Source organism: Canis lupus, chromosome 34, assembly GCF_048164855.1.
Source record: "Canis lupus baileyi chromosome 34, mCanLup2.hap1, whole genome shotgun sequence".
Taxonomy (NCBI): domain Eukaryota; kingdom Metazoa; phylum Chordata; class Mammalia; order Carnivora; family Canidae; genus Canis; species Canis lupus.
This window is the reverse complement of record NC_132871.1, coordinates 9,649,095-9,665,689: the sequence shown is the minus strand read 5'-3', so window position 1 is coordinate 9,665,689 and position 16,595 is coordinate 9,649,095. Positions and strand designations below refer to the sequence as shown.

The 16,595-nt window shown below is 33.6% G+C and overlaps 1 protein-coding gene across 4 annotated transcripts in view; it reads left to right on the top strand.

Moving 5' to 3' along the window:
• Window positions 1-16,595, top strand: part of AGPS (alkylglycerone phosphate synthase) — a 134,284-nt gene that overhangs the window by 48,971 nt on the left and 68,718 nt on the right. For all 4 annotated transcript variants that reach the window (XM_072811258.1, XM_072811256.1, XM_072811257.1 and 1 more), the window contains exons 6-9: window positions 492-563; window positions 2,068-2,147; window positions 6,138-6,218; window positions 14,754-14,879. In XM_072811258.1, the coding sequence (XP_072667359.1) occupies window positions 492-563; window positions 2,068-2,147; window positions 6,138-6,218; window positions 14,754-14,879 (359 nt within the window). The remainder of the gene's footprint in view (window positions 1-491; window positions 564-2,067; window positions 2,148-6,137; window positions 6,219-14,753; window positions 14,880-16,595) is intronic.

Below are 16,595 nucleotides of genomic sequence, written 5' to 3'. Positions count from 1 at the left end.
GACCAGTGTTTTTCAAAAGTGTCAGGGTCATGAAAATAAAAGATAGACTGAGGAACTCTCCAGATTAAAGAAGAGTAAGGAGACATGACAACTAAATACAATGTATGATTGGTCCAGAAAAGGAGACATTAGTGGAACAATTGGCAAAATTTGAATAAGGTCTGTTGATTAGTTAAGAATAATATGTAAGTATAAATTGTTTGGTTTTGATAATTGAAATTATAAGATGTTATTATTTGTGGCTGCTGGATGAAGGAAATTTTTTACCTTTTTGTAGCCTTTTTCTGAGTATGAAATCATTTCAAAATGAAAAGTTAAAAAGATAAATACTAAACATTTTGTTTTAATATAACTGTTTAATGTGTTGATGAGTAAATAAGTAAAGAAAAAGTTTAGACACTAAAGAACTTCATGGACCCTTACTTTGCAGGGTTACCCAGATTTTATTCATGTCCTTGTGATTAATTTATTTTCCCTCTTTTTTTCAACAGCCTGTCATGATGATGTAGTTAAGATTGTGAATCTAGCATGCAAATATAACCTTTGTATCATACCAATTGGTGGTAGGTATTGTGCCTTTTGAATTTTAATATCATGTAAATGTGTTCATTTTCTTTAAAATATTTGTATTGTAAATATTTGTGTCATTCCATTGAAAGCAGATATTCTTGTAATTATGATATGGTTATTCTGAAAAACTTGTTTATGCTTCTCATTTTTGAGTAGATCTGTCTACCCGAACTGTTTGAGACATGTTGTTCATGGCTTCTTTCCCATATAGATCTTAGTTGATGCCGTGACTTAATGTTTAAATAAAAAAATATTCCCACTTTAGTAATTACTTTATAACATTTATAGAGAGAATGTTATTTTTCAGAGGCTAAATATGCTCACTATATATTTTTGAGAAGGAACACTATGCAGTGTGAACTAGGACAATGATGACCAGCTCAGTAATACCTTTTAATGTTGAAAAACTAATGTTGCTTTGCATTTTAAGACAAATTGGTCTCTTTTATTTTATTTATTTATTTATTTATTTATTTATTTATTTATTTATTTTTGCATTTGATCTCTTTTAATAATCTACATTACTTTCATTGAATTAGCATTGATGGAAGAGAAGTGAGACCCCAAACAAATCAGAAGCTCCAGATTCCTTCTTTAGCTAATGCTTTTGGTTGAGTTCGTGAGAAAAAGGCACTACAGTGCCACTTTCAGTGAAATATTTTTCTAATTTCAAATGACTGTGACAAGCAAATAGTGTTTATTGGTTACAAATATGTTCTTAATTGACAGTTCACATTCTCACCTTGTGAAAGTAAATTGAATCAGCACCTCCTATAATTCTTACTTGTAGTAAGAGTTTTCTATTCAAAGCACATAGAAGTACCAGTTAGGAATTTATTCTCATATATGGTAATGTAGATGGTTAATAACTAAGAATATGCTATTATTTTAGATTGGTATCAAGAAAGCATTTTTCCTTTAATAAAAAATGTTAATGGAAAACAGTACATTGTTTATATATTTCTATATATTGTTTATTCTATATTAAAATCACCTTTTCACCATTAACATATAAATGTGTTTTACATAGTCTGGGCAATTTTAACTTGTTTATATTCTAATTTACTAAAGTCTTTTTGTATGACAACTAAGATTATTTATTTTAAATGATAAATGAATCTCATAATTAAGGTAAGGTATCTTGAAGTAGGAAGGGTATTTTTTCTTTTAAGTGATATCTCCATAGTAATTATTAGCTTAGAATTTTTCTAATCATGTTTTTGGAGTTTCACAAATTGCTAGGGGCTTCACTTGAGTGTGCCCAGGGATGGAGCCATATCCCATTGCTTTCAGCTCCCTAATATTGCTTCATTTTGGCACGCAGCATAAAATAAAGGTGAGTTTGCTCTTAGTGTGTTAGCATTTGCAAATTACATTTTGTAAAGTAGAAATAGGTTATTTTTCTAGTGTGGGCCTATTTGTATACTTTGTATTAGGGATTTGCCCTAGAAATGTAGCTAAAAAATAAAATAATAAAACTGTTTCCTATTTTGGCAGGAGGAACAAGCGTATCATACGGCCTAATGTGTCCTGCAGATGAGACAAGAACAATTATTTCTTTGGATACTTCTCAAATGGTATATGATCATTTTAGACATATTTGAAGATAGTGTTTGGTTTTAAAAAAAGCTGTGGCTCAGTCTTAGATATCATTAAAAAGTTATATTTTTATTTTGTTTTAAATTTATCATTATATTTTACCATTGTCTTTAGGTCTCAAAAAGCTAAAGTTCATTCATGTTCAGGTACATGTCTTGGTGGTTTCTACCAAATTGGCCTGAGAAATTGATGATTTGAGAAGCATGGTGTTGACTATTGATACAATAGATGACCTGATTTGTATTGTTAAAAGTAAAAGAAATATTGGTTAAGGTTAATTTGAAATACCAAGACTTGTCCCCCAAGTTTTTAATGCGGTTGCAGTTTTACTTGTGGAAGATTGGAGAGCAGACTAATTTTAATCTAGGATTATTTTGTGATCTTTTGGCTCACTGTGGTCCCAAGAGTTGGACATTGTGCCATGTTAAAGCTTTAATTTGTGTATGAACTTAATCTTGACTATATTGTCAACAATATATATGATTGCATGCATATTCCTTCATTACTATAAAATTTTATATTTTTTTAACTAATTTATTAATTTGAATTTTTTTCAAACACCAAATAGAATAGTATACCCATTTTCTAGATTAAGTAATTACTAACAGTTTGTCATATTAGCTTTATCTTTCTTTGTCAACTATTTTATTTTATTTTTTTATTTATTTTATTTTTTTATTTATTTTTTAAATTTTTAAAATTTATTTATGATAGTCACACACACAGAGAGAGAGAGGCAGAGAGATAGGCAGAAGGAGAAGCGGCTCCATGCACCGGGGGCCTGATGTGGGATTCAATCCCGGGTCTCCAGGATTGCGCCCTGGGCCAAAGGCAGGCGCCAAACCGCTGTGCCACCCAGGGATCCCTTTGTCATTTTAAAAAGCAGTCTCATATTATGCTACTTATATCTAAATATTTCTTATGCATCTATTTTTAAAAGGACATTTTCTTACTCTATTATTATTGCTATTGGGAAACTTAAAAACAATTCCTTAAATCACTTAATATACAGTTCACATTCAAATTTTACAATGGTTTTAAAATTGTCTTTATTTTATACTTCATTTGCTCACATGGGGATTCAGAGAAGGCCCATGTTGGCATTTGTTGTTTTTCTATTTCATTTTATCCGAAACCCCCTTCTTTCAAAACTTTATTGAATGTTACTGACTTTTGGAGAAAATAGGTTATTTGTAGTATAAAATGTATCATATTTTGAATTTGGATGTCACTTCATCTTGGTGTCATGTAACTCTTCTTCTGGGCTTTGTATGTCCTCTAAACTGGAAGTTAGATATAAAGTCTAGTTAGAACTCAAGCATAGCTTAAACATTTTTTTTGAGCAAGGATATTTCATAGATGATGATGTGTTTTTCTGTCTCACACCACATCACATCAGGAGGCATGTAATATCTGTTTGTCCACTTTAAGTTTGCTGCGATTAGTCATGAGGTTCAGATGGTTATAGCATGATTATTCTTCTATAAAGTTCTCCATTAACCTTTGTTCTAATCCCAGAGTTTAAGAAAAGGCAGTTTCCTTAGAAGGCCCTTAAGAGTAGCCTATTCTGAATAGGCTTTGGAATGTGTTTGAATTTCTGTATACTTTAATGTGTACAAATGTACCACTGAATCTTTTACTGAATTTGGAAAACAGAGACAATAATAATGCGGAAGGTAATTGTGAAGATTAAATGAGATAATATAAAATAAAAGTCTTTGTACTGAGTAGATGCTTAAAATTCTGTGGCAGAATTTTAAATGCCAGGTTTTTAACTACTTATTTTGTAGCAAAACCTTGTATATTCACTGCCTTTAATGCTCTTAAATACTGTAGTAGATGGGTGGTGCCTACAATTGTGATTGCTTTGGAGTCAATAAACTGTGCATGATTTTGCACAGAGTACTTTTGATACAGTGTGTACAAAATATGATAGTTATGCCAGTTTTCTATTTCTATATTTCTTAAATATATACAATAATACTAAGACCTATTGGTCTCAAACTTTTTGTCTTATAGTTAACCTATATTAACAAGGGTAGTGTATACTGGATGTAATAGGGTATCCTATGTTTTCTATATAGGTTTTTCTGTGAGTGCTCATTAAGGTATTTTTTTTTTTCTCTGCCTTCTTCAATTGTTTTGGCTTTTTTTCTACCAAAAATATGTTTGGACCCTGGTAGATAAAAGGTATATAATTAGCACAAGTATGTAGTCACTTCAAGAGCCTGTATATTAGGGGAAAAGATGTATATCAAGTTATTGTAAAGTACAGATTATTGAATTATGTCTTTTTACTTTATAGTTTAGGACTTCCTATTGTTTATTTTATTTTATTTTATTTTTATTTTTTTGTTTTTTTAAAATTTTTTTTTTTATTTATTTATGATAGTCACAGAGAGAGAGAGAGGCAGAGACACAGGCAGAGGGAGAAGCAGGCTCCATGCACTGGGAGCCCGACGTGGGATTCGATCCCGGGTCTCCAGGATCGCACCCTGGGCCAAAGGCAGGCGCTAAACCGCTGCGCCACCCAGGGATCCCCTTCCTATTGTTTAGATGCTGTAGGACCAAAAGACTGATTTGCTATAATTACATTGAAATTGTTATTGTCTTACTGTGAGAGTATAATTAAAATGATAGTTTTACATAGCATAAAACAAAAAGTACATTCACATATATCATCTAATTTAATGTTTATCATAAATCCTGCGAATTAAGCAGTGCAGTTATTTGCATGTATTTGCATGTATTCAAATTTAGAATATAGGCAGACCATTTTCGTATTATCTATTGTATTGCTTCCTTTTTATTATTAGCTAGGTTTACCTGCATTCAAACATATCAAAATGCAAAGAAAGCTTTGTTGGGATTCAGAAGAGTCTATATATTAACCTGATTGCTCAGCCAAATAAATAGAAGGGGAAAGAAGTCTGTTTTTAATAGTAGAAAATAATTCATGAGGATTCATATATATACAAATTAGGTCAACCAAGAATGTTTAAAACATTTTTTGGGCAGCCATACATTTGGCAAGTTGAGCCAGATGATATTTGGCTCCTACTTTTCAAGCAGGAGGGAGGGCTATGCTTTGGTTTCTATCCAGGACCTCTGGTCCTATTTTGGGTTAAAAATAAAGCAGGAATGCTATTTACTATATTCAGATGTCTTTGGAGGTGTCTTTTTCTAGTCTTACAGTGGCCATCTTCTGATATTGTTAAGTTAGATATGATTGTTAACTATCAATAGTAGTACAAATGGGGATCCCTGGGTGGCTCAGTGGTTTGGCATCTGCCTTCGGCCCAGGGCGTGATCCTGGAGTCCTGGGATCAAGTCCTGCATTGGGCTCCCTGCATGGAGCCTGCTTCTCCCTCTGCCTGTGTCTCTGCCTCTCTCTCTCTCTCTCATGAATAAATAAAATCTTAAAAAAAAAAATAGTAATACGGATAGTAATGCTAAGAACTTTGTATGCTAAGATTTTGTGTGTGTGTGTGTTTTTAAAGATTTTATTTTTAAGTAATCCCTTTACCCAACATGGGGCTTAATCCCACAACCTGAGATCAAGAACTGCATGCTCCACTGACTGAGCCAACTAGGCATGCCTGTATGCTAAGTTTGTTCTGTGCATTATCTCATTTAATCTTTATACCAACCTTAAGAGTAGTATTAGTATTCACACTTTACAAGTGAGGAAACACTAAACTTAGTTAAATAATTTGCCTAAGGTAAGAGGTAGAGTTTAATTCAGATTAATACCTGAATAAAGACAGAGTGTGTTTTAAACTGTCTCCTATGCAATATACTGCCTATGTTACTATGTCTGTCATGTGTAGTCTGGAATACATGGAACCTTGTAGTGTGGGTTTGCTAATTTTATGTCTTATCACTTGCTACCTTGAGTTAGGAAGTTATATTTCCTCAGAAAATGTCAGTAGTTCTGGAGATGATACTTTTTTCTTCCTTTGCAACAGAATCGAATTCTTTGGGTTGATGAGAACAATCTGACAGCTCATGTGGAGGCTGGTATCACGGGTCAGGAGTTGGAAAGACAGGTATGTTATTTCCCTTAATTAAGATTTTCAAAATTTCTATGTATTCTCTTTAGTTTTTTTAAGATTTATTTACTTACTTGAGAGAGAGAGAGTGCGTGCATGCAAGGGGTGGGTGGGTAGAGAGAGAGAGAGGGAGAGAATCTCAAGCAGAGTCCCTGCTGAGCACGGAGCTGGATGTGGGGCTCCACCTCACGACCCCGAGATCATGACCTGAGCTGAAACCAAGAGTCGGACGCTTAACTGACTGAGCTACCCAGGCACCCAACCGTGTGTTCTTTTTATGGATGACTACCTTTCACAGTACTTTCTCTGAACAGATTTGCTCATTTTCTGTTGTGGGTCAGGCATTGAGCTAGATACTGAGGACACATCCCCTACCCTTGGAAAGCTTATATTAAAACAGAAAGTTAGGTAAATAGACAGTTATGATTCAGAGTGAGAATTGCAAGGTGAAGGCTGGATGCAGGGTGTTATGGCTAATCAAATGGGGACAAGAAGGAAGGAATTGGACAAAGAAAGTATCACAGAAAATACAGCATTTAAAATGAGACTTCAGGATGAGTGAAAGTCAGCAAAAAAGGAAATGGGAGTGTAGAGGACAGTCAGGAAGCAGCAGGTACAGAGGCTTTTAGGGTAGCTGTTGCTTTTCTGGGCCGACAGACAGCTGAGTGTGGCTGATGTCTAGTGTGTGTTTATGGGATAATACACATTCTTGGTGTTTACATGTTGGGTGGGTGAATATATAGTGGTAGTAAAGGATTAAGCTAGGGAAACATGGAAGAGAACAGATTATAAAGGGACCTTATATAGAGAGCCCCTTTTAGAAGTTTGAACTTTACCTCTGTTTTCAGGTAGTTCTGGTTAGCTCCTGTGTGGAGGATGGAAGAAGGGCACATAAGGGTGGGTAAGAGGCTACTGGCATAATTCAAGCAAGAGCTGATAGTGACCTACAATAAAGGAGTAAGGATGGAGTAAAGTGGAACATATTGGATATTGAATTCTCAGAAATCGGTGATAAATTGGATCAACTATGTAATGTTGGTATTGGTATTAATTGAACTTATGAATGCCTAATTTCTTTTTTTTTTTGAAAAAGATTTTTATTTTAGAACTCGTATGTGTGTAAGCAGGTGAGAGGGGGAGAAGCAGAGGGAGGAGGGGGAATGAGCAGGCTCAGCACTAAGCCTGGAGCCCCACACACAGCTCAATCTCATGACCCTGAGATCGTGACCTGAGCCAAAATCAAGAGTCAGACCCTTAATTAACTGAGCCACCCAGGTGCTCAAATGCCTAATTTCATTGAAAACTGCTCATCTCATGAATTAGTCAAACTCTTGGAGACCTTATAGCACTTTTTTAGGATCCTGATGAATCCTTGGAAAATGTTAGATTCCTTTTGTGGATTCTAAACAGGGAATTATTAAAGTATTTTCAGTCTCCTCAGACATGGTCAGGATGACTACAACTCCGCTTTTGTAAACAAAAATTAGGAAGTTTAATTTGTTGATATACTGATCACTTTGTTCAACCTGAGTTCCAGAGACTCTCCTTCCTGCCTTTGAATGGGACAGAGAGAGACGAGATATGCTTCTCAATCTTCTTTTATTCTCTTTTTCCTTATTTCTTGGTAAAAAGTTGAGTGAAATTGTTTCGCCACTGACCTAGATGAAAGGATTTGAAAAAAATTATTGCAGTATTATGTTTATTTTTTATTTAATGCACTAAGAGAACAGGAATGAAATCTTTAATAAGTCAGTATTTTATATAAGTCCGGGTAATAGATTTGTTAATTATTATAGTTATAATGAACTTAAGTGGGCAGAATAGTAGTATTTAATGAAAAAAAAAAACTGTAAAAAGTCCTCTATTTTCTATTATATCTGAATAAGGCACTATCAATGCAGCAATTTTTTTTATAACAAAGGGTGGCCTTTCATGTCTCTAATTTTTTCTTTTATTACAGCATTTGATAGTATTTTAACCTTTCCAAGTTTTCTTTTCTTTTCTTTTTTCTTTTCTTTTCTTTTCTTTTCTTTTCTTTTCTTTTCTTTTCTTTTCTCTTTTCTTTCTTCCTTCCTTCCTTCCTTTCTTCCTTTCCTTTCCTTTCCTTTCCTTTCCTTTCCTTTCCTTTCCTTTCCTTTCCTTTCCTTTCCTTTCCTTTCCTTTCCTTTCCTTTCCTCTTTTCTTTTCTTTTCTTTTCTTTTCTTTTCTTTTTTTTCTTTTCTTGTTAGAGTTAAAATTCAGGGAACATATTTCCTTGAAATTTAAATGACATTTTCCCAGACTAGGAACTTCTGTTATTTTACTTCCTAGTTCATTTCCCTAAATGCCAATATAGAACTTTTTTTTTTTTTTTTGCCTCCAGTAAACTGTAATGTAGTCTCTACAGCTGTTTTGATCCCACTTCAAGTTCTTCGTCATTAAATTTCTGCACTTTTTAGTTTCTTAATCAGCTGAGGTAACCAGCTTAACACATCCTTTTTCCTTCTAGAAATTTTAAAACAACACTACGATAGTAGTTGGGTAGCACATGTTTTAATCTTTTTAGGTTGTAGATTACATTGATTTTATTATGTATAAAATTTAAGGGAGGTCACTAATGTCAATTATGGATTTGTTGTATAATAACTCCATTGGGGTATAATTGTCATATAGTAAATTGCACTTATTTAAAAGGTACAACTTGATGTGGTTTGATACCTGAGTACACCTGTGAAATCATCACCACAATTACGATAATGAACAATTGAATGAAACCCAAAGATTTCCTCTTGCTTCTTTATGATTCCTCTGCCCCTGGCAATCATTGATCTGTTTGTTTGTTTGTTTGTTTGTTTTATAACAGAAGTTTATTATCTCATAGGTCTGGAGGCTGATCTGCTTTCTATCACTGTAGACTTGTTTAATTGTCCTACAGTTTTACTGAATTCTAATCATGCACTTTTTTTTTTAAGGGTATTGATGGTACGACTTCTTTCACTAGGCATACTTAGTTTGAGATTCATGCATATTGTTGCATGTATCAACTAGTTTATTCCTTTTTAATGCTCACTAATGTTGCATTATACTACTGTTTATCTGTTCACTTGTTGAACACTTATTTACAATTTGGGACTATTACAAATAAAGCTGCTATAAACATTTATGTGCAAATCCCTGTATGGACATATACTTCCATTTCTCTTGGGTAAATATGTAGAAATGAAATGGCTAAATTAAGTGGTAGGTATATATTCACCTTTTTGAAAAACTATCAAACATTTCCCTAGAGGACATCATTTTATATTCCTATTAGCACTGTGTAAGAGTTCCAATTTCTCTGCATTCTCTCCAGTACTTGTTAATGTTTGTCTTTTAAGTTTTAGTCATTCTGGTAGATGTGTTACAGTATCTCATTGTAGTTTTAATTTCTATTTCTCTAGTGACTAATGATGTTGAACATCTTTTCAAGTACAATTTGTCATCCATGTATCTTCTTTGGTGAAGTATCTGTTCAAGTTGTTTGTCCAATTTTTGCTTATTATTTTTTTGTCCAATTTTTCAATTGGGTTGTTTGTTTTCGTATTACTGAGTTTTGAGAATTCTTTACATATTCTGGTTATAAATCCTCTGCAGATCTATGCTTTGCAAATATTTTCTCCCAGTCTGTGACTTGTCTTTTCATTCTCTTAACAGAGTCTTTTGACTCTGAATAGATATTTTTAATTTTGATGAATTCCACAGTGTATTTTTTACTTTATATATCATATCTAGAAATCTTTGCTTTACTGGAGCATACAAAGATTTTCTCCCATTTAAGTTTCATAGTTTTTAGTTTACATTCAAGTTTCTGAAGAGTTTTGAAGATTTTTGAGTTAATGTTTATGTATGGTACAAGGGTGGATTGAAGTTCATTTTGTTGGATATGGATATCCAGTTATTTCAGTACTGTTTATTGACAAGACTATACTTCAAATTGTGTTGGCTATTCTGGGTCTTTTGCCTCTCCACATAGACTTTAGAATCAGCTTGTTAACATATATAAATAACTTGTTGAGTTTTGATTGGGATTTTTACACTGAATCTGTAGATCAGTTTGGGAAGGACTGACATCTTGATAATCTTCATAGATCTTGTAATGTATCTGTTAGATTTATACCTGAGTATTTCATTTGGGGTGGGGGGCACCTAATGGAAATGGTGTTATGTTTTAATTTTAAATTCTACTTGTTGCTTGTTAGTATGTAGGAGAGCAATTGATTTTTGTATATTAATTATATGTTCTGCAATCTTGCGTTTTTGCTTATTCAAGGTTACCTTTCTGTTTTTTCAAAGATATTTTAACTGAGTATAGTATGCTAGGTAAGTTAACTTTTTCTTTCAGTAATATAAAAATATGGCTTCACTGTTGTCTCACTTTGCTGTTTCTGACAAGAAATCTTTGTCCCAATGTACATTCTGTGTGGTTTTTCTTTTGTTGTTGTTTGCTTTTAAGATTTTCTTATAGATGGTTGACTAATGTGATTGTGATGGATCTTGGTGTAGTTTTTTTGTGTTTCTTATGTTGGGGCTTTGTTGAGCTTTTATTTGTGGGTTTATAGTTTTCATGACATTTAGAAAATTTTTGGCTATTCTTCAAATATCTGGTTCTCCCTCCCCCACTTGACCTTTAGGGATTCTGTTTACTCATATATTAGCCTGTTTGAAGTTCCACAGCTTACTGCTACTCTTTTCAGTTTTTTCTTTAGTTTTTTTTTTTTTTTTTTTTTTTTTGCTAAGTCTTGGAGTTCACTAATCTTTTATTTGATGAAGATATTCTGCTCTTAACCCCATCAGTATATTTTTTACCTAAAATATTGTATTTCTTACTTTTCTAGATGTTTAATTTGGGTCTTTCTATATTTTCTATGTCTTTCCTATTTGAACATATGGAACACAGTTAAATAACTGTTTTAATGTCCTGGTCAGCTAATTCTAACATCTTTGTTAATTCTGAATTGGTTTTGATTATTCACCTCATAATGATTATTTTCCTTATTATGGGTTGTGTTTTCTGCTTCCTTGTATGCATGGTAATTTTTTACTTAAGTACCACACATTGTGAATATTATCTTGTTAGGTCTTGGATGTTTTTTAATTCTATAATTAGTCTTTTTTAAATAAAAATTTTATTTATTTATTTGAGAGAGAGCACTAGAGGAGGGGAGAGGCAGACTTCCTGCTGAGCAGGGAGCCTGATACGGGGCTCAATCCCAGAACCACAGGATCTTGGCCTGAGCTGAATGAAGGCAGACGCTGAACTGAGCCACCCAGGCACCCCCAATGCTATAAATATTCTTGAGCTTTTGGGGGGAATATAGTTACTTGGAAATAGTTTGATCCTTTATTTCTTGCTTCCATGATCTTTTAGGTGGGTTTAGAGGAGTGCTCAATTTGTGGCCAGCCATTTCTCATTACTGAGGAATGACCATCCTCCTCCTGGGTGTTCTGTCTCATGCTTTGTGAAGGAGAAGTTTTCCAAATCAGGCTGATGGCAACAGATTCCTGGCCCTGTATGAGTTCTGGTACTTTTTTCTCTAACCCTTTTGGATTATTTCTAACTCTCGTCCTGGGTAGTTTCCTCACTTGTATGTGCTTTTCATTACTTTGCTGACTACTTGAGGGGGACCCTCTGCCAGTCTCCAGGGTTCTCTCTCTGTACTGTTCTCTTCTCTTCAATACTTTCTCTTGTGAATTTTAGATGCTTTGGTTTTCTAGAACTCCAAACTCAGTCTCCTTACTCAGTACTTACTCTCCTTACTCAGTCTTCTCACAGTGTTTGCCAGAGTTATGCCTGGATTCTCTTTCCCCACTCACAGCGTGAGTATAAGCAAGGGGCACTCATAGTATTCACTTCCTTTGTTGGCTTTCTCAAGGGATCATAGCACTTTATTACCTCATGTCTAGTGTTTAAAGACTTTCATTCCATATATTTTTCAGTTTGTTTTTTTTTTTTTTTTCATGTGTAAATCTAGTTCCTCTTCAATTTGGGTGAATGTCCCTGCTGCAGTTTCGATTTTTTTCCATTACATATCTAATTGTTCTGGATTTATTTAATTATATTTCTTGTTAATTTCAGTTTTCTTCTCTGTTTATATAATAACAAGCTGTACAATTTAGGATTTGGTCTTAGTGATGTGTCTCAGTCTTATTAGCACATTGTAAATATTTGTTGTTTTAATATTGAATGGGGGTACAGAGTGAATTCTTATTCTGTTTTATGGCATATAGATGGGAGAGGAGAGGTTATTTTATTTTATTTAAAAAGATATTGGTTAACTATATGAGTTAAATCTGTAAGCTTTTCTTCAGATTTTTCTTAGCAACAACAGAGACAGCAAAGACACCTTTAGAAGAGCAAGTAGCTGAATGTATATGGTCGTAGATACCATTAAGCACCTAACTGTATGCCAAAAATTGTTTCTTATTAGCATACTATAGCATGCAGATTTTCTAGCAAGCATAGATGACAAGTTTCAAATTTAAGTTCTTAACAATTATACTTACTTCACTTACCTGGTAGGAAGTTAGATTTTAACAAAGTAGTAGATTTAATTTCTTTTTTTTTAATTAAATTAAAATTTTAGGGATCCCTGGGTGGCGCAGCGGTTTAGCGCCTGCCTTTGGCCCAGGGCGCGATCCTGGAGACCCGGGATCGAATCCCACATCGGGCTCCCAGTGCATGGAGCCTGCTTCTCCCTCTGCCTATGTCTCTGCCTCTCTCTCTCTCTCTCTGTGTGACTATCATAAATAAATTAAAAAAAAAAAAGATTTAAAATTTTAAAGGATTTTATTTATTTATTCATTGAGAGACAGAGAGAGAGGCAGAGACATACACAGAGAGAGAAGCAGGCTCTATGCTGGGAGCCCGATGTGGGACTTGATCCTAGGACTCCAGGATCACACCCTGGGCTGAAGGCAGATGCTCAACCGCTGAGCCACCCAGGTGTCCACAAAGTGTAATAGATTTAAAATGGTGTGCCAGGTTAAGCTCCTTGAGCATAGAGACTGTAGTTTTTTTTTTTCATTCCTTTTGTATCATTATTTTCATCCTTTACGTAATTCCTGGCTGGTGGTAGCCACGTTATAATTGAAGAAGGTAATGAAGTAGCCTACCAGACATAAGAAGCAAATTAATAGTGTATCTAACACGAATGTACTTATAGAAGTAGTTTAGATTCAATTTGCATTGGTGTAGGTAAATGTGGAGATTTTGTCATGAGATTATGTGAAAACTCCCTGTTCAGTGCTTAGGACATCTAAGGTGCTCTATGAATGTTTTTTTTATTTTCTTCTCTAATTTCAGAAAAATTGAGAAACAGTAGTCTTTTTGAGTCTTATAGATTGGGAGTTAGGGAAGAACTGTAAAATAATCTAATAATCTTCATTTTAAATTGTTCATGTATTTAAGCTACTTATTTGTGAGTAATAGCCTCAAAATGAAATAAATGTATTGAATATTTAGTGAAAATTTTATTATTAATAATTGATGTCTTTTTTAATATTGTTTTCCTATCAAAAATATTAGAAAAGATAAATAATTTGTAATGCTGATGTTCAAAAGCTAACAAATTATGTTTAACCTATTAGGTTCTCTCAGTTTGGATCACAACTTTTATACCATACTTACAGATACAAACGTAGCTGACATATTCTACATCTCTGCCTGGCTTACTTGAAAAATAGAAGCAGTTGCTTAACTGGATGACTATCAAAATGGTCAATACAGATCGATGGACTTGAGTGCAGTAGACAGTGAGTGTGCAGATGGTGGTGTCTGTACCATTTGACATGAGATGGCTGAGTCTTTAAAATGATTTCAGTGGAATGGCTTTGGTGGTGTTGCAGTAAAGGGCATCCATTCAACTTCAGGTGCTGTGCAGATGGCAAAGCCAAGCTAATATAGAAAAATGAGAAACAAGTGACTATTAAATGTACAGGAATGCATGATCTGCATCACAAATAAATGATGGTATTACATGCAGGAAACCTAGCCAGATGGCTGTACATTAAAACACATGACTCCTTGAGAGAATTAAGTACAGGCAATTTGCTTAGATTTTCTGCAGGCCTGCTGCATATTATATTAGGGTAGGGAGAATGAGAGATTGAGTGCTTTATTTATTGAAAGTGTTTAGGTGAAGTTGGCAGTTATTTAAGTATAATCTGATCCCATAAGTATTTAAATTGTCTCTTTGTGGGAAAAAAAAAGCAGGGAGGGTAGTTGGTTTTATTTTAAAAGGATGTAAGGAGGAAGATTGGCTGGCGAACCTGTAGAAAATAACTGTCTTTTGGTCTACATTTTTCAATTTTGTAAAGTTTTCCAGTGGGCAAAAGCTTAAAACATTTTTTGGATGAGCATGATAAAAGTATTTATTTTTCTGTAGAGGTTTTAATGAGCCCAAGTACCAGTGACATATGGAAATTTTAAAGTGTGAAGAGTTAATGTGTTGAGTGCTTTGGGAAATGGTACCACTAATAAAATACTAGTAAAATATTACATTTTCTGTTTTTCAGCTTAAAGAAAGTGGTTATTGTACAGGTCATGAACCAGATTCCCTGGAATTCAGCACTGTGGGAGGATGGGTATCTACTCGGGCATCAGGCATGAAGAAGAATATCTATGGCAATATTGAGGACCTGGTAAATTTCTTTCTGGTTACTATGTCATAATCAACTGGTCTATTATTATAAAGTGATTAAAGCCTTTTTTAGAGTTGAATGGTAGAGTCCTTCCAAAAGTATACCCCTTTTGATTATGGTAAAGCCGACTGTGTATAATAGAAACAGTTTAAAGACAACCGTGGTCATTATATATAGGTGCTGCTTTTCAAGTGACTGATACTTAGATGTAGACCCTTCATAGTATCTGACTTATAAAATATATAAACATTATTTTATAAGTTAGGAAGCCTCAGCCTTCAACTCTACCAAGGTTTGAATGCATTTATTTAAGTGATTTCATCGTGGCCACTCTTTTGCATTAGGAGAATTTTGTATTTACTTTTCTTTAAAATTTTTTCTGTATAGAATTAAAAGGCCTGATTGAAAATGTTCTAGTAGGTGGCAGTATGACCTATAATGGTTTATGTGCACACCATCTTATTTTAGCTAATCTGGTGCCAGTGTCCTGGGAGTTAGTGTAGTAGCCATGTAACTATGGGCATTCTGGCTGGGGATTAGGTATCATTTATTCCATGTGTAGCTTTTCCAGGGATTAGTTGTGTGACCTTGTGCAAATTGGTTCACCTTTCTAAACATGTTTCGTCTTCTATAGAGAATAATGATATTCGCTGTATAGGATTATTATAAGTATATATGGTAAACACTTAAAATGTTTACATTATCTTGTTTTTAAAAATTGAGGATATTTTTATATTTTTTTCTATTTGCAAATAAAATAACAAATTCAGTTTCAGAGGAGAGAACTTAATCCTTTTGCTATTGGATTATTAAAAGCTATCATAGTTTAGCAATTAATTTAGTATTGCTGAAGCATGTAATTTATTTTAAACCTTATTTGGAGATCCTTGAGGATCACAAATTATAAACATACATCCTAATGTGCTTATTTGCATGTGTATATTTAGCTTTTAATGTAAAAAAGGATCATGCTGTGTTTAATCTGCTCTTATGTTAGCAATACTTTAACTTGTAAGTAAACATAGATGTACACCATCATTTTTAGAGTGCATGTAATTCTCTTTTACTGACAGTTTGTCTTACTAAAGTAATTCCCTATTAGTGATTATTTAAATTATTCTTGATTTCAGAATTATAGAAAACAAAAGGGGGAAATATCTTCTTAATAATTTCTTTAGCATACATCTTTAATCATTTTCTTTGGGCAAGTTCCTAGAGCATGAATTGTTGCTTCAAGATGTTTATACATTTTTTAAGTCTTTGGATAGCGTAAATGCTTCATGGACATTTGTGCCAGTTGACAATCCCACTAGCACTATGAGAATCTTTATTTTACTGGACATTTTATTTATGTTTTTGTCTTTTAATTTTTTATTTCTTTAATTGTTAGCAAATTATACTTTTAAAATATCCTCATTCGTGATTTTTAGTTTTTATTTTATGAATTGTTTATTGAGGACATCAATAAACAATTTCCTTAAATAATAGACTATTTTTGTTTATCTGTCAGAAAGTCATTGTAAAGATGTGTTGGATTTTCACCTAACCATTTCCTGATTTGGATTTCAGGAACTATTTTTGAGTGACCTCTCCCTCCAGTATACTTACTTTCTCACTGGTGTGAGACCTGTATCACACGCATACCTCTTTTCTTCTGTTTAATTCAATCACTATGTCCCTCTTCATCCCATTTTTTACCTGATCATAATTAATGCT